This window comes from Trichosurus vulpecula, chromosome X (assembly GCF_011100635.1).
Source record: "Trichosurus vulpecula isolate mTriVul1 chromosome X, mTriVul1.pri, whole genome shotgun sequence".
Lineage (NCBI taxonomy): Eukaryota > Metazoa > Chordata > Mammalia > Diprotodontia > Phalangeridae > Trichosurus > Trichosurus vulpecula.
The window spans coordinates 3,047,858-3,075,166 of NC_050582.1; the positions used below are offsets into that span (position 1 = coordinate 3,047,858).

Consider the following 27,309-nt stretch of genomic DNA (forward strand, 5'->3'; position numbering starts at 1 on the left):
GGGGTGGTGGTTCTTCATAGAAATATAGTTCTACTCCAAGGTTGGGGACTCTGACCAGCAAAGCAGGGAATCCTCCCTACCAGGACAGCTTTGGGACAATGTGAGCGGTTCCTGAGCTACACATCCCAGAGTCCTTCCTAAAAGATAGCTCTGGTCCCTAGTTTGGAGAGATCCTGAAAAACACTGCAAATGGGCCTCCCAAGGAAGAAAGCAATAGGCAACAGTATTGGGGGGAACGGAAATGTAGAGCTGAAGGTAGTTCCCCTGACAAAGAGATATGATCCACAGGTTCTGGACCATGAGCAGAAAAACAGGGGGTCAATTGTGAGTGGTTCCTGAGATACGCACAAGGAGTCATCCGTAGAAAGACAGCTGTGGTCTACGGTCACTAGTTCTTGAGGTGCGCAGCAGGGATTCCTCCCAACAAACCCAGCTCTGGTACACTGTGAGCGGTTCCTAAACCACACAGAAGGGGGTCATCCCTACAAAAACAGCACTAGTCCACTGTGAGTGGATCCTGAGCTGCACATCCTGGAGTCTTCCCTTAAAGATAGCTCTGATTCCTAGTAAGAGGGACCCTGAGGAACACAGCAGGAGTGTCTCACAAGGAAGAAAGTAACAGGCAAAAGTGTGTTGCGGGGGGGGGGGGGGGAAGCTGAGATATAGAGCTGAGGTTACTTCTCACCACAAAGAGATATAATCCACAGCTTCAGTTCCATCAGCAGCAAAGGAGGGAGTCCTCCCTACAAAAAGAGCTCTGGTCCACTGTGAGTGATTCCTGAGTTGCACCTCGAGGGGTCCTCCCTACAAAGACAGCTCAGTTCCCTAATAAGAGGAGACTCTGAGGAACACAACAAGGAGTCTGCCCGACAAAGCCAGCCTGGTCCACTGTGACTGGTTCTTTAACGGCCAGCAGGGGCTCATCCCTACAAGGACACCTCTAGTTCACTGGGAATGATTCCTGAGCTCCAGGGCACTGAGTCGTCCATGCAAAGATGAGCAGCACAGCAGGAGTTCATCCTACTCAGCTGGCACTAATCCACACAGGTAGAGGGAGAAGTTTCCTGAGCTGCAGAGTGAGGTCTTTTCACTGCAAATACAGCTCCAATCCACAATGAGGGAGCCCGGAGCAGCACAGCAGGGAGTCCTCCCTATGAAGGCAGCCATGGTCCACTTCCTGGTATTCCTGAGCAATGCTACAGGGAGTCCTCCTTAATAATCTAGCTCTGGTCTTTTATGGGGGATGGCAGAATTGCTTAGCATGGTACTCTCTGTATTAAATTCTCCCCAATCTAGGGTCCCGTGGCAGGAATGGGGGCGGGGCTGCCTGCTGTACAGCAGAGGGTGTTCCTCAGCAGGGTAATTCTAAAGCACAGTGGGGTGTCCTGCCAGTGAAAAAAGGTGGGTGTTTTCAGAGTAGGGGTTCCTTATCTGCAAAGCAGGGAGTTCTAACTACAAAGAAAGCTGTGGTCCAGAGTAGGGGGATACCCAGAGGAACATAGCAGGGCATCCACCCAAGGAAGAAAGCACTAGGCAAAAGGGTGGGGGGGAAGCTGAGATACAGAGCTGGGGAGGTGCAGGTTCTCAATAGGAATATAGCTCTAATCCAAACTTGGGAATCCTGGCCAGAAAAGAAGGGAGTCCTCCATACAAGAAAAACTCTGGTCAACTGTGAGTGATTCCTGAACTGCACATCAGGGAATCCTTTCTAGAAAGACAGCTCTGTTCCACTGTGAGTGGGTCCTGAGTTGCACAACAGGGAGTCCTACTTAGAAAAACAGCTGTGGTCCCTATTATGGGGAGCAGGGAGAACTCCCTGCAAAGACAGCTCTGGTCCACGGTGAGTGGTTCCTGAGATACACAGCAGGAGGTCCTCCCTAAAGACACAGCTCTGGACCACTGTATGTGGTTCCTGAGCTGCACATCAGGCCTACTCCCTACCAAGTCAGCACTGGCCCACTCTCATTGGTTCCTGATCTGCACAGCAGGATGTCTTCCCTACAAAGACAGCTCTGTTACACTGTGAGTGGCTCCTGATCTGCACAGCAGGGAGTCCTCCCGACAAAGACAGCTCTCCTCTGCTATGAGTCGTCCTTGAGCTTCAAAGCAGAGCGTCCTCCCTCCAGAGGCACCTATGGTACACTGTGACTTGTTCTTGATCTACCAGCACGGGTTCCTCCCTACAGAGACACCTCTAGTCCGCTGGGAGGGATTCCTGAGCTGCACAGCAGGGAGTCGTCCACACTAAGATGAGCTGGTGCACAGCAGGGGGTCCCTGAGCAGCACAGCAGGAGTTCATCCTACTTAGCTAGCACTAATCCACAGAGGTAGAGGGAGAAGTTTCCTGAGCTGCAGAGTGAGGTTTTTTCCCTACCAATACAGCTCTAATCCATAGTGAGGGAGCCCAGAGCAGCACAGCAGGGAGTCCTCCCTATGAAGGCAGCCCTTGTCCATTTTGTGGGGTTCCTGAGCAATGCTACAGGGATTCCTCCTTACCAAGCTAACTCTGGTCTTTTATGGGGGATCCCAGAACTGCTTAGTAGGATGTTCTCTGTGTTAAACTCTCTCCAATCTACGGTCCCATGGCAGGAATGGAGCGGGGGTGGGGGCGTGGGTGCGGGGGGCATTGCAAGGGTTATACCGAGGAGGGTGCTCCTCTGCAACGTAGCTCTAAAGTACATTGGGGTGTCCTGCCAACGAAGAAAGGGTGAGTATTTTCAGAGTAGTGGTTACTTATCTACAAAGCATGGAATTTCAACCAGAAAGAAAGCTGTGGTCTATAGTAGGGGGATTCCCAGAGAAACATAGCAGGGTGGCCACCCAAGGAAGAAACCACTAGGCAAAAGGGTGGGAGGAAGCTGAGCTATAGAGCTGGGGGGCTTCTCTGTAGGAATATAGCTCTAATCCAAGCTTGGGGACCCTGACCAGAAAAGCAGGGAGTCCTCCCTGCAAAAACACCTCTGGTCCACGGTGAGTGGTTCCTGAGCTGCACAGCAGCAGGTCCTCTCTAAAATCACTGCTTTCGACCACTCTGAGTGGTTCCTGAGGCGCACAGCAGAGGGTACTCACTACCAAATCAGCACTGGCCCAGTCTCATTGCTTCCTGATCTGCGCAGCAGGGAGTTCTCCCTACAAAGACTCCTCTGGTTCCTGAGCTTCACAGTAGGGTGTCCTCCATACAGAGGCAACTCTGATCCACTGTGACATGTTCTTGAGCTCCCAGCAGGGGTTCCTCCCTACAAAGACAACTCTGGTCCACTGGGAGTGGTTCCTGAGCTGCACAGCAGGGAGTCGTCCATGCTAAGATGAGCTGGTCCACAACAGGGGTCCATGAGCAGCAGAGCAGGAGTTCATCCTACTTAGCTGGCACTAATCTACAGAGATAGAGGGAGAAGTTTCCTGACGATTCTGAATGAGGTCTTTTCCCGACAAATTCAGCTCTAATCCACCGGGAGGGAGCCCGGAGCAGCACAGCAGGGAGTCCTCCCCATGAAGGCAACCCTTGTCCATTTTGTGGGGTTCCTGGGCAATGCTACAGGGAGTCCTCCTTACTAAGCTAGCTCTGGTCTTTATTTTGGGATTCCTGAATAGCTGAGCAGGGAGTTCTCTGTATTAAACTCTCTCCAATCTAGGGTCCAGTGGTGGGCATGAGGGGGAAAAGCCTGAGCTATACAGCAGAGGGTGGTCCTCAGTAACGTAGCTCTAAAGCACAGTGAAGTGTCCTGACAAAAAAAAGAAAGGGTGGGAGTATTCAGAGAAGGGGTTTCTTATCTGCAAAGCATGGAATTCCAACTACAAAGAAAGCTGTAGTCCATAGTAGGGGGATAACCAGAGTGACACAGCATGGTGCCCACCCAAGGAAGAAAGCACTAGGCAAAAGGGGGGAGTGAAGCTGAGCTATAGAGCTGGGCAGAGTTCTCTATAGGAATATAGCTCTAATCCAAGCTTGGGGTTCCTGAATGGAAAAGTAGGGAGTCCTCCCAAGAACAGCTCTGGTCCACTGTGAGTGGTCCTGAGCTGCACAATAGGGAGTGCTACTTAGAAAGACAGCTCTGGTCCCTAGTATGGCAAGCAAGGAGTACTCCCTGCAAAGACAGCTCTACTCCACAGAGAGTGGTTCCTTAGCTGCACAGCAGGGGGTGCTCCCTATCAAGTCAGCACTGGCAGAATCTCATTGGTTCTTGATCTGCACAGCAGGGAGTCCTCCCTACAAAGACAGCTATGGTCCCCTATGAGTTGGTCCTGATCTTTACAGCAGGGCATCCTCCCCACAGAGGCAGCTCTGATCCACTGACAGTGGTTTCTGAGCTGAAAAGCAGGGAGTCGTCGATGCTAAGATGAGCTTGTCCACAACAGGGGGTGGCAGGAGTTCTTCTTACTCAACTAGCACTAATCCACAGAGGTAGAGGGAGAAGTTTCCTGAGCTGCAGAGTGAGGTCTTTTCCCTAGGAATACAGCTCTAATTCACCATCAGGGAGCCCAGAGCAGCACAGCAGGGAGTCCTCCCTATGAAGGCAGCCCTGGTCCACTTCCTGGGATTCCTGAGCAATGCTACAGGGAGTCTTTCTTACTAAGCTAGCTCTGTTCTTTATTGGGGGATTCCTGAATAGCTTACCAGGGAGTTCTCTGTATTTTACTCGTTCCAATCTAGGGTCCCATGGCAGTAATGGGGGGGTCTGCCAGGTGTATACAGTGGAGCGGGCTCCCCAGTAACATAGCTCTAAAGCACAGTGGGTTGTCCTGCCAAAGGAGGAAGGGTGGGTGTTCTCAGTGTAGGCGTTCCTTATCTACAAAGCAGGGAATTTCAACTACAAAGAAAGCTGTGGTCCATAGTAGGGGGATTCCCAGAGAAACACAGCAAGGTGGCCATCCAAGGAAGAAAGCACTAGGCAAAGGGGGGGGGAAGCTGAGCTATAGAGCTGGGGGGGGGGTTCTCTGTAGGAATATAGCTCTAATCCAAACTTGGGGAAACTGCCTAGAATATCACGGAGTAATCCTTACAAGAACAGCTTTGGAACCCTGGGAGTGGTTCCTGAGCTGCACATCAGAGAATCCTTTCTACAAAGACAGCTCTGGTCCCCTGTGAGTGGGTCCTGAGTGCACAACAGGGAGTCCTACTTAGAAAGACAGCTGTGGTCCCTATTATGGGGAGCAGGGAGAACTCCCTGCAAAGACAGCTCTGCTCCACAGTGAGTGGTTCCTCAGCTGCACAACAGAGGTTACCAAGTCAGCTCTGGCCCAATCTCATTGGTTCCTGATCTGCACAGCAAGGTGTACTCCCTACAAAGACAACTCTGGTTCACTGTGAGTCATTCCTGAGCTTCACAGCAGGGCATCCTCCCTACGGAGGCAGCTCTGATCCACTGTGACATGTTCTTGAGCTGCCAGCAGGTGTTCCTCCCTTCAAAGATACCTCTGGTCCAAAGGCAGTGGTTCCTGAGCTGCACAGCAGGGAGCTGTCCTTGCTAAGATGAGCTGGTCCACAGCAGGGGTCCCTGAGCAGCACAGCAGGAGTTAATCCCACATAGCTAGCACTAACCCAGAGAGGTAGAGGAAGAAGTATCCTGAGCTTCAGAGTGAGGTCTTTTCCTGACAATTCAGCTCTAATCCACTGGGAGGGAGCCCAGAGCAGCACAGCAGGGAGTCCTCCCCATGAAGGCAACCCTTGTCCATTTCGTGGGGTTCCTGAGCAATGCTACAGGGAGTCCTCCTTACTAAGCTAGCTCTGGTCTTTATTTTTGGATTCCTGAATAGCTGAGCAGGGAGTTCTCTGTATTAAACTCTCTCCAATCTAGGGCCTAGTGGTGGGAATGAAGGGGGGTTGCCTGGGCTAAACAGCAGAGAGGGCTGCTAAGTAAAGTAGCTCTAAAGCATAGTGAGGTATCCTACCAAAGAAGAAAGGGTGGATATATTCATAGTACGGATTTCTTATCTGCAAAGCACGGAATTCCAACGGCAAAGAAAGCTACGGTCCATAGTAGGGGGATAACCAGAGTGACACAACAAGGTGACCACCCAAGGAAGAAGGCACTGGACAAAGGGGTGTGGGGGGGAAGCTGAGCTATAGAGCTGGGGTGGGGGTTATCTGTAGGAATATAGCTCTAATCCAAGCTTGGGGAAACTGCCTAGAATATCACGGAGTAATCCTTACAAGAACAGCTTTCGGACACTGGGAGTGGTTCCTGAGCTGCACATCAGAGAATCCTTTCTACAAAGACAGCTCTGGTCCCCTGTGAGTGGGTCCTAAGTTACACAAAAGGGAGTCCTACTTAGAAAGACAGCTCTGGTCCACTGGGAGTGGTTCCTGAGCTGCACATCAGGGAATCTTTTCTACAAGGACAGCTCTAGTGCACTGTTAGTGTGCTCTGGACCACTGCCAGTGGTTCTTGAGGTGCACAGCAGGGGGTACTCCCTACCAAGTCAGCACTGGCCCAATGTCATTGGTTCCTGATTTGAACAGCAAGGAGTCCTCCCTACAAGCACAGCTCTGGTCCGTTGTGAGTGCTTCCTGCACTAGCCCGGAGTCCTCCCTACAAAGACAGCTATGGTCCTTATTAATCAGAGACCCTGAGGAACACAGCCCTTGGGCCTCCCAAGGAAGAAAACATTAGCCAACAATGTGGGGTTCGGCTGAGCTGGGGTGGCTCTCCTGACAAATACATATAATCCACAGCTTTGGGTCCCTAAGCAGCAAAGCAGGGAGTCCTCCCTACAAAGACAGCTCTGGTCCCTAGTTTGGGGAGACCCTGAGGAACATACAGGTGTTTCTCATGTAGAGGCAGTGCTCATCCCCAATTGGGAGTTCCGGAAGAACACAGGTGGGTGTCCTATCTACAGAGTCATGTATATGCCTTCCTAAGAATACATTCACTGGAAATAGTGGGGGATTCTTCAGGATAACTGGGAGTCCTCTCTATGAAGGCAGCTCTGGTCCATTTTGAATGGTACCTAAGTAGTACTTAAGGTAGTCCCCCTACTAAAGTAGCCTTTCTTATTAGGGGGTTCTCTGTATTAAGCTAGTTCTAATCCAGGGTTGGGGGTTGTCTGAGGTGTGCATCATGGGGTTCTCTTCACTAATGTAGTCCTAATCCACAGCAGGGGGACCTCCCAAGGAAGAAAAAGTTGGGCAACAGTGAGTTGCACAGCTTAGAGTCGTCCATACCCAGACAGTTTTCATCTATAGTTGAATGTTTCAGAGCAACACAGCTGGATGTCGTGCCTACAGTCATACATACTTCTTCCTGAGGGAGAAGAACTGCAGTTGTTTCCAAAGGAGACAGTTCTGGTTCACAGTGGGGAGGGGCAGTTCAATAAGCTGCCCAGCAGGGAGTCCTCCATACTGACAGCTCTCATCCAAAGAGGGAGTCCCAGAACAACACATTAGGGAGTCCTGCCTACTTCTTCCTGAAAATACATCCACTGGCTGTAGTGGGAGATCCTCCATGAGAACAGCAGAGAGTCTTCCCCCGGAAGACTTCTCTGGTCCGCAGTGGGGTGGGGCATGGTGGTTCCAGAGCTTCACGGCAGGGCGTCATCCTTAGGACTCTACTTCTGGTCCACATTACGGGGCCCTGCAGCAGTACAGTAAGGGGTCTTCAGTGAGACTACTGTTTTTAGCTAAAAGAGGACCAACTGAGCAGCGCAGCAGGGGGTTGCCTCTAAGAACATATTCACTGATAATAGTGGAAGGTCCTTGAGCAGCACTGAAGGGAGTCCTCACTCAGCAGACAGCCCCATGCCATAGTGGAAGGTCCCTGCCCAACACTGCTTGGAGTTTACGGCAGGGGCAGAGGGGGGTGCCTGAGGTGGGGGGCAGTGCCCTGAGTAGCACTGCACAGTTTCCCCCTAAGCAGACAGCTCCTCATCGTTGTGAGTAATCACTGAAAAATACAACAGAGCATCCACTCAACAGATAGCCCCTGGCCATAGTAGAGGTTCCCTGAGCAGCACATATGGGAGTCTCCCTCATGCAGACAGCACCTGGACAAAACTGGGATTCCTGAGTATCCCAGCAGAGATTCTCTCCTCAGTATATAGTCCCTGGACATAGTTGGGGGTCACTGAGCAACACAGGAGGGAGTCCTCACCCAAAAAAAACCAACTTATGGCCTCTCCCTGAACTTAAAGCCTCTTAGAAGCTCCACAGGGAGTCTCCCCACAGCAGCACAGTGGGGACCCCCACTCACACACACAGCTTAAAGCTATTGGTTGAAGGTAGGGTCCCTGAGCAACACAGCAAAAAATCCCATTAGAGTTTACATTGTCTGTCTAAAATGGAGGGCCCTGAGAGGCACACTGTGGAGTCTACAAATAGGCAAACAGGAATACAATAAACAGCACATTAGGGAGCCCTGGAACCTTCAACCCTTAGCCAAAGTGGGAGGGTTCTCTGAGTAGCACGGCAGAGAGTCTCCAACCACAGCTTACAAAGTCTGATAAAACTGGGGGCCCTGAGGAGCTCGGGGGGATGTCCCTAGCCAAAGCCAAAGTGGGTAGCACAACAGGAAGTCCCCTCCAGATAACATAGGGGACCTTCACATAGGTCGGGTGCCCTCAGCACATCAGGGAGTCTCCCAATAGTTTACAATCCCAGGCCACAGTGGAAGGGGGTGCTGAGTGGGACAGTGGGGAAAAATGTCAAAATGCCAAAGTGAGGGACTATGAGCATCACAGCAGAGAATCACTGCCCCCCCACACACACACACATGTTAAAGCTATTGGCTGAATTAGCGGGACCTGAGCATTACAGTGACAATGCTCCTATAGTTTACAATTCCATGTCAAAGTGGAGGGAGGCCCCCAACATGGATTACAATCCTTCAGAGAGGTGGAGTGCCTCGAGTAGCACAGTAGGGAGCACTGCTGAACACATCTTTTAGTCTGATTGAATGTAGAAGCAACTAACAGCCCAGCAGGGAGTCTCCCTAACACACACACACACACACACACACACAAACACACAGAGCTTATAGCTGTTGGCTGAAGTTAGGGTCTCTTAGCAGCACAGCAGGGAGCCCCCTGATAGCTTTTAATGTCTGGCCAAAGTGGGGATCCCAAGCTGCACAACAAGAGTTCTACACACACCTGACTGCACCTGGCTGAAGGAGGAGGGGTGGCCTGAGTAAGCACAAAGAGGAATTCCCTGTCCCAAGCTCACACTGCTGAGCTGCGCAGCAGGGAACCTGTCCTTAGCTTACAACCCTGGGCCAAAGTGGGGGGCCCTGGGCAGCCCAGAGGGGAATCCCAGAAGCTTGCAAGCCCCGACCAGACTGTAATATAACACAGCAGAGAGTCCCATATGCAGCTTATAGCCCCTCTGGCAAAAGTGAGTGCCCCTCCCAGCAGCATAGTAGGGAATCCTGCTCCCACAATTTATAACCCCTCCCCTTGGTTGAAGTTGAGGGGCCTAGGCACACAGCAGGGAATCCCACACAAGGCTTACAATTCTTGATCAGGGTGCCCCCTTCACCACACAGGCCTTTGCTGAAGTGAGAATCACATCTCATTATATAGCCCCTGGCCAACGTTGAAGGCAATGGGAAGAGAGTCCTCCCCCAGCTTGCAACCCTCTGCTCAGATCTGGCTATTTTTGGAGGGCAGCAGGTAGTTCTGGGTCTCATAGGTGTCTTGCTTATGCGTGAGGTGGGGCATGGCCTTTGGCTCCATGGTCAGGGCCTCTCTACCTGTTGTGAAGCACTGATGGACTCAGGCCAGTGGGCAGGGTGGGAGGAGGGATGGGGAGGGGTCCCAGCCTCTCTCCTTGTCCTCCAGCTCCTCACCCCTCAGTGTCTTAATGTGCAAAATAGGGATAACAACCCTGGTACTACATGCTCAGGGGTTGTAAATAAACTATTTGGCAAGCCTTAAAGTACTCTATTGGGGCAGCTGAGTGTCAGTGGATAGATAGAGTGCCAGGCCTGGAGTCAGGAAAACCTGAGTTAAAGTCCAGGCTCAGACATTACCTAGCTGTGTGGCCCTGGGCAGGTCACTTCACCTTGTTTGTCTCAGTTTCCTCATCTGTCAAATAAGCTTTAGAAGGAAATGGCAAACCCCTCCAGTATCTCTGCCTAGATAGCTAGACACTACTGAAAAACAACTGGGGAGAGAGGTCTTATGGCTAGGGGTGGAGGTTCCACTTCTCCTGCTGACCTCCATTAAGGGGCCCAGAGGGGAGGGTTACTGAGAGCAAGTGATTAGTGAATCTTTAAAGCTAACTGAAATTAGAAGAGGTCTCCAGGGGCAATGCCCTAGGTCTCTGGGCTTAGCTGCTTCAAACCCTTTTATCAGCGACTTGGGTAGAAGCGTAGACTGCCAGCTCATTACATTTGTAGGTGACACCAAGCCAGGCAGATAAAGTCAGGAGCCAGAGATCTTGACAGGCTGAGTGGAATACAAATGGGGATGAGCAAAGACCAATTGATTTCCAAAGTACACAGTGGGGGAGTCATGGCTACACAGATCTCTGAAAAAGATCTGGAGGTTTTCCCGAAACTCGGGTTCTCCAGCGAGTCAGCGAGCATTACACAACGACAGCCAAGAAAGTGAATGCCAGCGTAGGGCATGCCTGCTGTCTCAGACTCAGAAAGAGAAGACAGATGGTCTGGCCCTGGTTAGACTCCAGATGAATAGCAAGTTCAATGGGTGGGGGCTGTCATGTTTAGGGAGCTAAAATGGTGAAGGGCGTAGACATCGTGCCATTTGAGGATACTGGGAAAGAAGGAATGAAGAGAAAAGAGGGAGGCGGGATTCAATCATTTGATAATCTCTTAAGTAGGGAACAGTGGGTAGAGTGCCAAGCCTGGAGTCAGGAAGACCTGAGTTCAAATCTGAGCTCAGACTAGCTGTGTGATCCTGGGCAAGTCACTGTAACCCTGTTTACCTTAGTTTCTTCATCTGTAAAATGAGCTGGAGAAGAAAATGGCAAACCACTCCAGGATCTCTGCCAAGAAAACCCCAGATGTGGCCATGGAGAGTTGGACACGACTGAAACAACTGAACAACAGCAAGTCGAAGAGAGATTAGACTTGGTTCTACTTAAGTCTCATAAGACAAGGCCGGGAAGCCCTCAGTTTACCTAGCATTTTAAGGTTTATAAGGAGCTTAACATGTTTTCTCATTTGATCCTCAGAACAACTCTCTAAAATAGGTGCTATTGTTATCACACCCATTTTATGGATGAGGAAACTGAGGCAGAGCTTAAATGACTTGCCCAGGGTCACACAGTTAGGAAGTGCCTGATACAGGATTCGAATTCCAGTCTTCCTTATTCTAATTGTAGCGCTCAATGCCCTGGACCACCTAGCTGTTTAATGAAGAAATTCCTACCAATAACAGCAGTGTCAAAGTGGAATAAAGGTAGGATCCCCCTTGCTGAAAGGCCTAAATGAGTATTCATGCTCTTGCTAGAGGAGGGGGGAGCTAGGGAGGAGAAAAAGCATTTATTAAGCACTTACTATATGCCAGACATCATGCTAAGTGGTTTGTTTGGTTTTTTTTTTTTTTACAAATATTTCATTTGATCCTTACAACAACCCTTGGAGTTAGGTAGGTGCTAGCCCCACTTTACAGACGAGGAAACAGAAATAGACAGTAGTTAAGAGATTTGCCCAGGGTCACACAGCTAGGAAGTGTCTAGGGCTGAATTTGAACTCAGAACTCCAGGTCCAGTGCTCTCTGTACTGTGTCACCAACAGAGGTGGCATCAGATGGCCTCTGCCATCCCTTCCACCAAGGAGATACTATGTATGGTTCACCAGCTTGATGCCCAAAAGTAAGTAAGCCAGTGGCAGACCTGGAGAACCCAGGCCCCCAGTTTCTGTTCCTGGGTGAAGCTGTCAGGATAGACCCAATTACCAGTCCTACCGAAGAGACAGCTGTGAGTGTGTGTCTGTTGGGAAGGGCAGGGAGTGGGGAGCAAAGGTGGCACCAGGCAGGTGCCTTTGAGGGTTGAGAAGTGAGAGAAAGCCATTGAGGTGCCGTTTAGGGCCTTTGAAAGAACAGGTTTTCAGCAGAAGTCTAAGTTGCAAGGATGGAGAGTCGATAGTGAAGATTTGGGTCAAGTGATGGCATCATTCTTGGAAGCAGTGTCTGTGGAGTGGGGTCAGGGGAGACCTGGCTTCCAGCCCTTGCTTGGCTGTTTACTAGCCCTGGGACCATGAGCTAGTCAAACACCTGATTACTCTAAGCCTCAGTTTCTTTATCTGTAGTAATGGAATTGCCAAGGCGGTTTTCAGGCTCAAATGAGGGTTGGATTCCTTAGTATTACTGGGTCTCAATAACTTTTTCCAGAACCTTAGCAGTGAGGAGGAGAGACATGGGGCAGCAGCATAGCCCACAGAAAGGATCAGGTGATTCTGCCAAGTGGGGAAAAAAGATTGGGTTGATTTTAAGCAGGATTATTACCCTTTCCTAGAGAAGCTTTAAGCCTACCACGAGAGGACAACAATTTGGCGGCCAGTTTAGAGGACTGACAGTTGGATTCTCGAGAATAGAAAGTTGAAAGATGACGTGATTCTTAAAATCTCCCGCCCCCTTTCACTTCCCTTCAGAACAAAGCAACGGGACATTTCCTTTCTCTTGCTGGGAAAAGATAGAATTCATCACCCTCGGGATTTCAGAGAAGCCTCTCCCAGCCAAGGCAGGACCTCAGGCGGCAGTCAGGGAGCACCCCAGACCTTGTCTTCCCAGCTGGGTAGAAGAGGTAGAGAGGGCATTCCATGGACACAAGCCAAGATCCCTCCCCCCGCCCACACCCATATCCACACCCACACTCAATCCCGGGGGGCCCCCACCGTGCACACACACTCACAAAAACAATGAGGAAGTAGAGGAGACATTGTAAGTCAAGTAACTTGAAAAATTGTTTAAATTGGTCTGTGATTTCTCTAGCCCTGTTGACCCTGCAGACAGTAACTCCCAACTGGGACTACGCCCTAGGGATCTTGGTAGTAGCAAAAACTCCGAGCCCCCCCCCCCCCAGAAGTCTTAGAGCTGAATAACCACATGGCCTTGGGCCTTCTTCCTCCAGCCCAGCCTCTGAAAGAGGCTGGAGTTGGAGTTCTTAAGGTTAACCGGTTCTTTTCTATGTAGAGAGGGCCCCTCAACAAAGTCACAACACGCAACGAATTGCTCAGAAACCTTTGCTCATGGGAGTAAGGATCTAGGGAATACAGTTAGGATTTGGGGGAGTAGTGCTGAAGCCCCTCAGTGGGACTGGTAATTCCGTTTAGGGTTACCGAAGTGGAGTTAAAACAGCAACCAAACCCCCATCCCCATTGTACCCCAGACTAGGTTCCCCACCCTGTACTCTTCTACTTTCAGTAAATCTCCACCCCCACCCCACCGTTACTATGCATGGGAAGGGCTATGTGCGACCTAGTGTAAGTACCTAAGAAACACTGGAGATTCATTTCAATTGAATAGTGTTGTTACTCACCAGAGTCCTCTTACCTCCTTGACTAGCTTCTCGGGGCGCCCTAGGACTATGCAGCCCCTAGTTTGGGAGCCCCTTTCTTAGGGATGCTCATTTTTGTATTCAGTCCTGGGAGCCTGGAGGCAAAGGAAAGTTAAGGAGATGGGAGGCCAGAGGGGTGTTGGGAAGGGAATTGGGCTAGGGCTAGAGAAAGAAATTGTGAATGTGATTTGGGATGGGGGAGAGTGACCTAATTAGGGGCAAGGGAAGAGCCACTCTGGAGGTCCTCACCTGAGAGCTGGAAGTTCTGACCAAGTCACCTTGGAGAGAGAGCCAGGCTGGCTGTCCAGTAATGGGGGCAGAGGGAAGGTCTGCACGTGCCCATCCCTCCTCCTGGCCCAGTGTATGGGACTGTGGGAGAGAAGGAGCGTTAGGACAAAGGTAGGTTTCAGAGGGTACCTGAGGGTAGAAGGAATGGAGTGACCAAGGCAGCTCTGGAGTGGAGGGTCCCAGAAGGCAGAAACTAGAAAGCGGCAAGTGTCCGCTGGGGTGGCTGGTGACTGGTGGAAGTGGAGGGCAGACCAGCCTGCCTCTGCTGTTAATCTCTCAAAAGATGAATACGATAGAAGTATCAGAATTGTTGGCAAGTGGAAAAGGGATTCGATTTTTCTTTCAAGCCACAGAGCAGAACTATGACCAATGGGCAAATGTTAGAGGCCAAGGTCATTGTCAGTAAAAGAATAAACTGCTTAAGAAAGCATTCTGGACTTGGGGCCCTGTTCAAATCCCGGCTCTTGCCACAGCCTTGTGACACTGGGCATGTCCCTTCTGGGCCTCGGTTTCCTCGTCACTTCAAATGAGAGGCTCTGAGCAGGTGACTTCAAAGATTCCTTCCTCCCTTCTAGCTCTCCTCGTTGGCTAGGTTTCTTTGTTTAATCCAGCTCCCTCTAACAGCAGAGATGGATGGTTTAAGGGAGCTGAGGATGAGATTGGAGATGGGGGGGGGGGGGCGGAGCAAAGAAGGAAGAATTTTGAGGCTGTTCAATATTAGCTTCCAGAATAAAGTAATTTTCCTAAAGCACATGTCTGATCACGTGACCCCCCCTCCTCAGTAAACTGCAGCCGCTTGCTATGGCCTCCAGGAGCAAATACAAAATGCTCTGTTTGGCTTTCATAGCCTTCATAACCCTTCACAACCTACCTTCCCAGTCTTCTTAAACCTTACTCCCTGATAACCCCCTTCAATGCACAGACTCTGGGCTCCTAGCTGTTCCATGAACGAGATGCTCCATCTCTTGGCTCGAGGACATTTTCCCCCATGCTTCCTCGTCTCTGCCTCCTAGTTTCTCTGTCTTCCTTCAAGTTCCAGCTAAAATCTCACTTTTTACAGGAAGCCTTTCCAATTTCAGCCCCTTCCTTCTCTACTTACTTTCTATTCTTCCTTCCTATAGCTTGCTTTGTATATATGTGTTTATGTGTCTTCTCCCCAATTAGATTGTAAATTCCTTAAGGGCTTCTTTTTGTATGCCCGGCACTTGGCCTGGAGCCTGGCCCTGATTACGCACTTAATAAATGTTTATTGATTGGGGTTACCGACCAGACTGTAAGGTCAAACCGAACAAATGGACTTTGCCTGAGGTCATTAAATTCAAAGTGAAAGAGGCCACAGTCAAACCCAGGGCTTCTGTCTTAAGACCAACAAGCATTTATTACTATATAGAGGCCGATAGGTGTTGTGGCTGAGCAAATACGTGTGGGGGGTAAAGTGGAGGGCTGGAGTCAGGAGGACTGTTGTTCAAATCCAGCTTCAGACACTTCCTAGCTGGGTGACCCTGGGCAAGTAAAAACCTCTGTTTACCTCAGTTTCAACTGTAACATGGGGATAATAGCAGCCCCTCCCTCCCAGGATAGTTGTAGGATCAAGTGAGGCATTTGTAAAAAGTGCTTGGCACAATGCCTGGCACATCGTATGAGCTATCTAGATGCTTATTTCTCCTTTCCCGCTAGATACATAAGGGGGGATGCTAGACATTGGAGATGGAGACCAGCCCCCTGTTCTCCAGGAGCTGAGATTGAGGCAACTGGAGGGACAGCAGCCAGGGCAGTACGGAATATGTGAGTGCACCCAACTTTTCCTGCTTCACTTTGCCCATCCATTAAATGGAGAAAAGAACACCTACCTCCCCAGGGTGGTTGAGGATCAGGATTGTAAAACGCTATACGAATATTAGCCATGGTGATTAGGGATTATCCTCCGCTATGTACACAGATCAGTACATCTGAGGTGATATGAGGAAGAGAGAGAGAGTGCTTGGAACAACTGAGGCAGCTCAGGGAGCCATGAGCGGCATTTTCCAGTATTCATAAGACTTCAGAAATTCAAGGTGCCATCACTGTCTAGGTATTGGCTTCCCAACTTTGCTGTGCTTTGGGAGATGGTCTTTGAAGAGTCTCTAGGGATGAACAATTTACCACCCTGAGACGGAGCCGGTGCTGAGCCTCTCCAGACCAACTTGAGTCTGTCCAGGAGACGCTAATTGCGCAAGGTAACAATTTGAAGCTGCAAAACCAGGTTTTCAAGTCAGGCCCCCTAACCTCAACTTCTAGCCTCAGCTCCTTGCCCCCGAAATGGGCTGCTCAGACACTTTGCGGAGCTCCCACCCAGCTGAGGCCGAAGGAGTACACAGACGCTCTCCCCGGGCAAGCAAGTGTGACCAGTTCATAAAGGCAGGAAGAAGCCAAGAGGAGAACGACGTGGCCATGGCCAGAGAAGCACTGAGCAGCGCCAGAGGGCTAAGGAATGAACGAATCCCACAGACTTTTCCAAGAGGAATGCGAGCTGCGGCAAAGGCCTCTGGGCTCGGTCCAGTGGCTCCACCGGAGCTCCCAGGATCCTTGGAAAGGACCAGAAAAAGCACCCTCTCCTACAGGCCCCTAGGAGCTGGACTAAGCTCTAGAAGGGTTTACCTTTCCCCTCCATACTAAGTAGCGGGAGTCAACGAACTGCTGGGACGGGCCTGGGACTTTGTAAACAATCTCAGCAGCTCCTCCTCGGCTCTCCCACGCCCCCTCCCTCCCCTCTCGTCTGGCCTGCGGGCCAGGCTAGGCTAGCTGGGCTGGGCTGCTTTTGTGTTTGTGTGTCGGGGGGCGGGCCCCGGAGAGGCGGAGACTCTTCGAGGCTGCGGCTCGGGATCGTAGGCATCTCCCTGACCTACGGACGCAGCGCTCCACCGACAGGCTGCCCCGCCCGACCTCTCGCTGGCCAGCCGCTGCTGCCCGGGCCTGGTCATGGGCCTGCCGCCCCCCACCCAGCATTATTTCCGATCGGACAGCAGCGACTCTTCGGCGTGCATGATGGGGGCCTCCGAGGACCCCGAGGTCCCGAGGAGGAAGCAGGAGAGGTCGGGGTCTTGCAGCCCCGTGTGGCTTGCCACCACGGCCATGGCCATCCTGGCGCTGCAGGTCGCTTCCACCACTGGCCTCTTTGTCTATTTCACCATGTCCATTTCCAAGGTGAGCCGGGGCTGGAGCTCTGTCCCGGGTCGTGGGTGGCCTGAGAGTTTCTTCCTTTGCCCACCTTTCTGCAGAAAACCTAGGCACTAGCGGCAGACAGGCAAGGGGAGGCACATCTGCGTGCCCCTCGATCTCTCCGCTCAGCCTTTGAAGCACGAGTTAGGAAAAAGCTATACACGGGATTGTGCCAGGGGACGGGTCTGTTTGCTTTGCAATCTTGTACATTAGTACCTATATAAATCCTTAGCCCTGCGAAGGCGGCGTCCACGAGACGCCTTTGCTTTCTGGGAAGTTTGGTGACTACAGCTATATGGATGGAGTGGGTGAAGGCTAGTGGCCCGGCTAGGTTCCGCTTCTCTCTCACCCCTTGGGCTGCCTGGGAAGGGAGAGCTTGCTGGCAGTTTGCGGACTTGCCCTGCAGGCCTTCGGATGGTCCCTCGCGGCCGTGACCTCCGCGCGGGTCCCTGGCCCGGGTCAAAGGCGCCTCGCCCGGCTCGCGAGGGCCTGAGTGCCCGGACAAAGGTCAGGTTCGCTGCCTATAAACGAAAACGAAAGCAAAGCCCGCGCGCCGAAGCCAGGAGGCTCGAGAACTGTGGAAAAACAAAAGTAAGATTGAGGAAAAGCTAGGCAGCCGCGGGGATCTTGCTGAGCAGGAGTGCAAGAGCGGGCGGCAGGCGGGCCAGGTAGGGGCGAGTCCCCAGGCTAGCCAATTCGAGGTGCCCTCTGGCAAAACCAGCACCCCTGTGAACAGAAAGAGTCCACAGTTACTACCCTTTCCCCCACCTCTCTAGGGTCACCTGTGAGCTTTGACCTTTTTCAAATCCCGGTGCCTACCCCCTCATTTAACTCCCGGGGAAACTGAGGCTCAGCTTGATTAGAGGACTCGCCAAGATTAGAACCTAAGTCTGACTCCAAATCCAGCACTCAGTCTCCGTTGCCTCTCTTACTCCCAGTCTCACAGGGTTGCCTTAGCTCGGAAGAGGGGGGTCAAGCTGAGGAGGTGGGAGTAGTGAGCTCCCTTCCCCAACAGAAGATGAAGCATTCAGATTTCCGAGACTGTTTCTCCGCCCCATTTCTTTTCTGGCCAGAAACCTGCTTACCTCAGTTTATCAGTATAAATAGAATAGCCCTTCTGGTTGAGGCACCTCCTGATGCTATCAGCCTGGATACGCTTTGGGAACTTCTTACTTATTCAGGTGATCTCGAGAGCCTTAGCTTATAGCCTGGTTTGTCTCTGGACTATTGATTTAAGCTTGCTGCTGTTTGGCACCCAGGTGGCTAACACTACACACCCTCCTCCAAAGGGGCCCCCTCAGGTGACTGTGGGGCACTTCTGTGGAAGGGAGCCTCTGTTTGCCATTCTGGGTGGTGTCGTGGTGCCACTGAGCCTTCGGGGTCCAGAGAGGTGCTCCCCCATTTGTCTTGCTGTTGTTCCTCCTCTTCCAGGGTGGCTGGATCTGGCTATGCAAATACCCCTCCTAGCCACTGCTGCTCCTCTTAGACCTGTGTCCCTGTCACCATTCAGTTTGGCTCCCACTGCCTTAGCACTCTGCATTATCTCACTGGTCCCTCACTGCACCCCAGGTTTGTCAGGCGGGGACAAGGGATCATCTCTCATCTCCCTTGACAGAACAGAAAATAGTCTCAAAGGTAAACTGTGGCAAAACGAAAAGAGGCCAGACCTAGGGAGTTTGGAGACCTGTTATCTGTTCCTCTGCCACTGTGGCTGTGGGGATCTGTCCAACTCACTTGACTTCCCTGAGGCTCCCTCCTTTTACTGCTGACAGCAACGTCCCCTCCAGCCCTAACTTTCTACCAGTCAGTCTTCAGAGTTCTGGCTTGTCTGAGCCAGCCACAAAGCTGGGGCCCAAAGCCAGAGCTTCTGACTCGCAGCTCCAGGATCTTTGCATGGTGGGGAAGGGATGGCTAGCAAATCCCAGCTGTTTGCCCCATGTGGTATATGGTGACTGATTCTTGGGAAATCTTGGAAATAAGTTACAGAGCCTGAGGGAGGAAAGGAAGGAAGGAAGGAGGGAGGGAGGGTAGGAGGGAAGGAGGGAGGGGAGACAGTCCCCTCCCTCTCCCCCCCACCACCCCCCACTCCTGGCACACACTTTTGACTTAGTCTGATTGCCTCCATCTGAGCTCATGGAGTTGTCAGCATCAGCCCCTCCTTACCCTGGCTTGGCTCTGACTACCCTCTCCTCCCCAAACCAAGTTGCCCCTGCAAGCTTTGCCTTTTCCAAAATGGAGCAGGCCCGGGCTCACAGCCAGTGCCAAATCTTAGCTTACAGTTCCTGACATTTGGTTTGTGGGTCAGTTTTTACCTGGGCATGTCAGGACAGGCTGTCTTACCTCACCCTCCCCCACTCCACTTCACTCACACCTTGGATTGCTTTTATTTTTCAAAATGTATTGATACTTGGATTTGAGCCAGTCAGCAAGTACCTAACATGTTCCAAGCACTGTACTAAGTCCGGGGAATTTAGAGAAAGACAAAATCTTGGTCCCTCCCCTGGACAAGCTCACTTTCAAATGGTGGAGACAACACATATTTAGTGTTACAACTATGTACATACATGATGTGCACAGGGCACACCATGTACATAGGTCACAACTATGTACATACATGATGTACACAGGTGGGACAGAACCTCAGGAGAGACTAGCAGTAAGGGAAGTTGGGAGAGGCTGAGGCTGCTGGGGCACAATGGTGTCAACTGTGTCCACCTTAGCCAGTCCTTGGTTCTTTTTCTTTATTGGAAGGGAGAATTCAGTTGGAGAGGGGGCAGTATTTCCAGAAGTGACATTAGTAGAATTTATTATTTCTATAATGTTGTTAATTACTAGCTCTTGGGTACTCTAGGCTTGGGACCTAGGGATACACAGGTCTGTCCAACCTGAGTCAAAGCCCATTTCTCCCTTCATCTCAATCCCTGGACACTGGAAGCCAAATGGACCTTCCAAATTCAAAAAGTTGTAGCATCAAAGGCACCTTGTGGCTCATTGAGTCTATGAGGAAACTGAGACCCAGAGAGAAGTAACTTATCCAAGATCACACAGAGTAAGTGGGGAAGCTGGGATTTGGCCTCAAATCCAGTACAGTTCTGCTACATCTCCTATCCAGCCACTTCTACAGTAGGCAGGTGCTCAGCAAATGTTTGGTCCTCCAGAGGAAGACAGGCTAAAGGAGAGTATAACTAGGCATTCCAGGGGCATTTGGGGAGCCTTGCCTTGACTACCAGACCAGAGTGGGGGAGGGTCTGGGAAGGGGGCAGAGAAGTGTAAGACCAGGTCCTATCCTGTAGGAGGTCCAGCACAATCTTCCAGACTGAACTGTTCAGAGCTACCCTGAGGAAAAAGGCTGACTGGCTCCTGGTTCCTCAGTTGGCTTTCTGGGCTGGGAAAGGAAGGGATGAGGATAGAGATGAGGAGGAAGAAAGGAATCAAATGAGGGGGATGAGGAGAAAAGGTGGGGCATAGGCACATGGAGGGGAGACTGAGGAAGAGGCAGGAGAGAGGTGCTGGGTAATGTGCCTCAGTTAATCAAATTAGAATGTTCCAAACAAGACCCACCAGTGAGACTACTCAGCCTCCTCAGTTCTCAAACTTTTTTGTCTCAGGACCCCTTTATTTATTGAAGACCTTGCCAAAAGATTTTTTGTTTATGTGGGCTATATTTACTGTGTTGGAAATTAAAATGTCTTCATATTATGAAAATAGTTTTGACCTTGTGGACCCCCCCGAAATGGTCTCAGGGATCCCCAGACCACACTTGAAGAGCCACATGTAATGCAGTGGGGGTTAGGGGTATATGAGAATAGCCTGGGGGAAGGAGGGACAGGGAGGGATGCCAAGAGGGTCCATAGAGAGCTTGGCCCTAAGAGTATGGGGAATTTAGGATGAGAAATTTTAATCAGTGAGAAAGAACGCTAGTCCTAGTGAGCAGTCCATGTAGGGACCCCAGATTGAGTGGGGGGCAGGGCAGGGTGGGGGGATGTTTCACCATTCTATCTCAGCCCAGGCCTGCTGAGAAACCTGAGGCCTTGTTTGCACCAATTCAGTTCAATAGACATTTTCGCAGGCTTCTCCTTCAGACTTTCTCCAAATCTGGTTTTCTTCTTAGCTCAAAGATCTGGTCAAGTTGGGAGAGTTCCTCTTGGACTCTCCTACATCTTCCCTTGACAACCCATTTTTCAGGTGAATGAAGTGAGGTTCAGGAGGGTTAAACAACTTGGCCAAAGTGACACAGTGGCGAGTCAAGGGCAAATCAGGGTCAGACTCCTTGGCTTGAATTTAGGCCAAAATATTGGCTGTCAAGAGAGTGAGGTGGTACATTTGGGGTGTGTATGTCTGTCTTTAGTTAAAGACCCAGGCCCAGGGGATTCCAGAGGAGCTGAAGTGCCTCCAGCTGATCAACAGCCTGCAGGAGAACCCGAACCTGGAGGAGCTGATCAACAACCAGACGTGTCTCAAGCTCATGGGTAGCATCAAATCCTATGTGACCTCGGTGAGCGGCCTTGGGGAGGAGCCTTCTTCCTGACCTGACCCACTGTCTGTCTGCCTGTCTGTCACATGCATGTTCATATGCGTGCACACACATGCACATGAGCAAAAATGTGTACTCATACATGCTATAGCACACACACCACCACCTTACTACACATGCACACACACGTGCACACGAACACATACACCCCTACTCAGTAAACTGCAGTGGCTCCCTCTTACCTTTCCAGCTCTTCACAACCTAGCCCTGAGCCACCTTTCTAGGCTTCTTCCACATTGCTCTTCTCTGTGCATTCTGTGGTCTGGCCGAACTGGCCTCTCTGCTGTTCCTCACACAGGACATTTCGTCTCTTATCTCCATGCTTTTGTACTGGCTGTTTTCCATACCTGGAATGCCTTCCCTCCTTACTTTAGCCATTTCGAATCCCTGGTTTCCTTCAGAATTCAGCTCAAGGCCCCTTTTCTGCAGGAGGCCTGTTCTGAGCTCCACAGCTAGCTGCTCATGCCTTTCCTCCCTCCCCAACTACCTAGTATTGCCTTAACCATTAGAACACAAACCTTTGGAGAGCAGGCAGGAACTGTTTCATTTTTGTCTGGGTATCCCTAGATTTTGTAGAGCATTGTTTTTGAGTCGTTTTTCAGTTGTGTCTGATTCTTTGTGACACAATTTGGACTTTTCTTGGCAGAGATATTGGAATGCTTTGCCATTTCCTTCTCTGGCTCATTTTATAGCTGAGGAAACTGAAGCAAACAGGGTTAAGTGACTTGCCCAGGGTCACACAGCTAGGAAATGTCTGAGGCCAGATTTGAGCTCAGGAAGATGTCTTCCTGACTCCAGGCCTGACACTCTGTGTGCTATGGCACCACCTAGCTGCCCCTATGTGCCTGGCACATAGTAGGTGCTTAATAAATGTTGATTGACTTTGGACCCCCCCAGCTCAGGTCTCTCTCATGTCTGCCTTTTTTTCTTCCAGGTGACAGAAAATATTCTCCACCGGAGTTTACAGAAAGGTAAGCTGATTTCCTTAGGGCTTGTTTAAGAACCAGCCGTCTTAGAAAGATAGTAATAATATTATCAGTTATCATTTATATAGATAAAGCAACTGTCCGTACGTTAACTCATTTGAGCCTCACAACAAGCCTGGGAAGGTCAGCACTATTTTTATCCCCATTTTACAGCTGAGGAAACTGAGGCAGGCAGAGATTAAGTGACTTGCCCAGGGTCACCTAACTAGAAGGTATCTGAGGCTGGATTTGAACTTCTCTCCCTGACTCTGGATACAGTGTTCTATTCACTGTGGTACCACCAACTCTGACCTTTCGAATTCTTTGCTGCAAATGTCTAGAACAGTGATTTTTAACTGGTAGGTGCTTAATAAAGATTGACTAGTTTGTGAGGTTGAATCAGTCAAGCAGCAGGCATTTATTAAGCACCTACTGTGTGCCAGGCTACAAGGAGAGATAATGAAACAATCTGCCTCATAGGGAACTTACATACTAATGAGGGCTGGGGCTGGGGGTGGAGACATTTATATTCAGAATACCTGCCAAATGGGGTGCTGGGAGTTAGGGAGGGCAAGAGCAGTGGCGGGGAGGGGAGGGGGGAATTCTGGTGGAAGGTGGGCTTTGAGCTGAATTCCAGGTTGCTGAGATGAGGAGAGAATATCTGTGTGGCGGCAAATGAAAGGTCATGGGTGAAAAGCAGGGAGTTGTCCAGTAGGGCCCGCTTTGAGGAATGCTGGGAAGGGAAGGCTTCCAAAGACAGCTCAGGGTCAGTTGCCAAAGAGATTTCAATGGCACAGAAAACAATTGATATTGGATCCTTGAGGCAAGAAGGGAACAACATGGTCAGACCTTCAGGGAGAGACTGGAGGCAAGAAGGTTATTTGGGGAGGCCAGAGGAGAGGAAGCACCAAGAGACTTGGACTCAGGGAGAGCTCGGTTCAAATTCCACTTCAGATACTCCCCAGCTCTGTGACGTCTGTAAAATGGTGCTTATAACGCATGTAAGGGCTGATGAGGGCTCAAAGAAGGTCACGGAAAATGCTAGACAATCGGATTAGGCATTATGAATACAAACAAGAAAGGGGAGGGGCTGCTGCTTCTTCCCCTTGGACTTTGGTTCAAGGTCTCTGGACCAGGAAAAGTGCGCCTGTGCGCTCGATCTCTCTCTCTCTCTCTCTCTCTCTCTCTCTCTCTCTCTTTCTGTGTGTGTGTGTGTGTGTGTGTGTGTGTGTGTGTGTGTGTGTGCGCGCGCGCACGCATGCATGTTTCTCCCTCTCTGTGTCTGTCTCTCTCTACTTGTGTCTTGCACTCTCTCTCTGTCTGTCTCTGTGTCTCTCACTCTCTCTCTCTCTGTGTCTCTGTCTTTCTGTCTCTGTCTCTCTGTTTCCTTCTCTATTTCTCTCTGTGTGTTTCTCTCTGCATGTGCATTTCTCTCTCTTGCTCTCTCTGTCTCTCTCTCTGTGTCCCTCACTCATCTCTCTCTCTTCTCTCTCTCCCATCTTTCTCCTCTCCTCTCTCTCCTTTTCTCTCTGTCTCTCTTCCCGTCTCTCTCTCTCTCTCTCTCTCTCTCTCTCTCTCTCCCTCCCTCCCCCTTTCCCTCCACACCTTTGTGTTTTGGCTATTCATATCTCCTCCTGCCCAATCTGAAGAAGGGAGTAGGGGAGAGGAAAGCCATCATCTTGGCCTTGGCCTTGAGGTCTAGGGTGGGGAATGGGGTGTATCACAAGCAGCCCCCCTCCTTTCTCTTCCAGCTTTTTATCATTTGCTTTTTTCCTTAGGTTTGACAAGTACCTCTACCAGCGGGGAGGGGCAGCCACCGATGACACATCCATTCTCCATAGGAGCTCAGCCCTCAGCCCATGTCACTCTCATCCCTTACACTGCTGCCAGTTCAGGTGAGTGCACATCCCTCCCCACCCAGAGGCCTACTATCCTTGCACCCAGGACCAACGTAGTCCTCAGAAGACTAAGAATGGACCCTAGCACCACATCAGGACTTCACTTATTCCTTGATGAAAGAACACAGAAAAATAGCATACCAGCCTAGGAGCATACCACTGTATTCCCCACCCTTTCTCTTTCTGAGACTCCCCTCCCCTTCTAGCCAAGTGATGTGAGGGTCTCAGCCAATCAGTATTTACTAAGTAGCCAGTGATTGACCCAGCCCTAGCTTAATGGGAGGAGACTGAAGAAGATGCTAGGTCCCTGCCCTCTGGGAGTTTTCTGGCCAGTTGGAGAAACAAAACAAGGACAATCTGGGTTCAAATCCCAGCTCCATAACTGTGTAGTCTTGAGCAAGATATTTGCCCTTCTCTGGGAGGGCCTCCACAATAGCTCTCCCATCTCCTGCCTCTTCCTCTCCATGGGGGGAAGAGGGAGGGAGGGAGGAGGAGGGATGTTAGTAATTGTAGAGAGAGAGGTTTAGGCAAAGCTTGGTAATGTAACTCGGGTGGCTTTTCCCTCTTCCAACCCTGTGCCTCTGCACCTTCCTCCTTGTTTCTAGTCTCTGGCCTTTCCAATCTGTTCTCCATCTAGTAGGTGCTTAATAGTAGGTGCTCGTTGACTTGAACTGTATCTCATTCATCTCCCTCTAGGCAACCTTGACCACCTTGGGGAGCTGCCCCAGTCATGCCGCTACCCTCTGCACAACTGGGAGTCTCGTGGCTTGCTCTCCCACCTTCGGAACATCACCTTCAAGGCAGGTGCACTGAGAGTCAGCCAGGGGGGCAAGTACTATGTCTACTCTCAGATCTACTTCCGCTACCCAGCAGAGGCTGAAGGGAGCCAGCCCACAAGCCAGCAGCTGGTACAATGCATTAGCCGGCAGACAGCCTACCGCCATCCCATCCTGCTCCTGAAAGGCGTGGCCACCAAGTGCTGGTCTCCAGAAGCTGAGTATGGCCTCCATGCCATCTACCAGGGGGGCCTCTTTGAGCTGAAAGCAGGGGATGAGCTCCTGGTATCTGTTTCTTCACTGGCTGTGGACGATACGGATGGCACCTCCAGTTACTTTGGGGCCTTCCGGTTGGCTATGTAAGCAGCCCTTGGCCCCAGTTTGAGGAGTGTTGGGGGCCAGCTTCTCCTCTGATTGGACTGCCGAATGTGTTTGCTCCAGCTGGCCTTCTTGGGGACCACAGGACCACTCCAGCCCTGGATGGTGGTGGCCTTGGTTCACCCTCTGCCCCAAGGAGACTTGGAAATATTCCAAAGGACAGAGAACTGGATTTTTCTTTTCTGCCTAGGTGGTAGTTGGGGGGAAGAGAGTTGGCTTTGGAGGGTGCTCTGAGCACTGTGTCCTTCTCATTTTTCTCTAGGGAGGAGGCAGACTGATGGAGGGAGGGGAGTGCAGGATCTCTGTGATCTGAAGGGAAGGTTGAACAAAGGACTCTGGGTACTGGGGGTGGGGGACACAGCCCTATGAGTTTCTCTAGTTGACCTAGCCAGTGATACCAGGCCAGAAAATGCACTTCCTTTTGCAGGACAAAGGACAGCAAGCCCCATAGAACCAACAGTGTGGAGCAGGAGGAGCCTAAGTACAGAAAGGCCAGCTCCCTGCTCTCCTCCCTCTCCACCCCCCCCCCCCAGGATTTGCCCTTAGATGTCTCTACTACTTTCAGACATCTTCAGGGAAGCAAGGGATCTAGAAAGGGTCCTCAGAGCATTTCAGCCCTAGCTCCTGGAAGTCTTGACCCTAGGAGCAAAGTGGAAAGCCAGCTCATCTGGCAGGGGCCTTGGGGCCAGACAGCATCCCTCTCTTCCTGGCCTAGCCCAAGTGAAAGAGAGTTTACTGCTCCCCCTGGGGGAGGTGACCCCTGGGAACAGAGACCCCCCTGACACCACAGGATGGAAGAGTAGAAGGCTCTAGCTCCCAGTCTGTGGCCCTGAAGCCACCCAAGGGTGCTCTACCAGGATCACTCCTGACCTTGGGACCCTCTGCTACCTGAGCCAAAGGCCGGAGGAAGTCACAGTAGAGGGGTTGGCCAGGGATGGGAGTGGAATTCAGGGATCAACATAGCTTATCACTGCCAGAGGAAGCCAGCCCTACAGTTAGGTCTGGCTCCAGAACACCGCCCTGCCCCCTTCAGTGACTCTGTGCCTGTCTTTGCCTTTTCCTTCCACGGACAATACTTCCTCTCCACTCCCAGCCCCCAATCTTCCCCTCCATCTCGGGTCCCCACCCCCAGCCCCTCAATACCCCCTTCATTCCAGGTCTCTACAAGACTATGTGAGGAGCAGAGCTGTTGGGAGCAGGTTGTTGACCTGATAGGGAGCCACCCCTATCTGCATGGGGAGAGAGGACCTGCATATTAGCTAGGGAGTCACGGGACTGCTACTGTTTACAGGACTAACTGCCAAAGAATATAGGGAAGGTGGGGGGAGGGCTGAGGGTATAAGGGGTGGGGAAAGACTGGTTCCCCTCTGCATGCTGGCCATCATTTCTATTGGATTTGTCTGTTAATAAATCTAGACTGTATATTCTTCTTGACACCCAATGGATGATCCTCTTGGCCAGGTCCCTCACCCCTGGCCACGTACACAGTCCATCACCTCTTCCCTTCATTTGGCACTATGGGTTTTTGAGATACTTTGAACCCTTGTCTCATTTGAGCCTTGCAGCAGCAGGGAGATAATATCATGCCCGTTCTACAGGAGAGGAAACCTGAGGGTCAGAAAGGTGTTCTGAACTACCATGATTATAGGGTCATAGAGGTCAAGCTGGAAGGGACCTTGGAAGTCTTCTGGTCTACCCTCCTTATTCAAGGGAAGAGGAAGTGAACAGGACAAGGGGACCCATGACTAGCCCATGCTCACCCAGGCACTAAGTGGCAGAGCCAAGATTTGGTCCCTGGGCCTTTGGCCCCAAAGGGCAG

General features: G+C 51.1%; 1 protein-coding gene across 1 annotated transcript; it reads left to right on the plus strand.

Moving 5' to 3' along the window:
* Positions 1-16,567: 16,567 nt before the first annotated feature.
* On the plus strand, positions 16,568-26,912 carry LOC118832558 (tumor necrosis factor ligand superfamily member 10-like). The gene is made up of 5 exons (XM_036739848.1): positions 16,568-16,924; positions 21,288-21,434; positions 22,408-22,444; positions 24,217-24,333; positions 25,033-26,912. The coding sequence occupies exons 1-5, from the start codon at positions 16,700-16,702 to the stop codon at positions 25,473-25,475; spliced, it is 969 nt and encodes a 322-aa protein (XP_036595743.1). The 5' UTR covers positions 16,568-16,699; the 3' UTR covers positions 25,476-26,912.
* Positions 26,913-27,309: the final 397 nt, after the last annotated feature.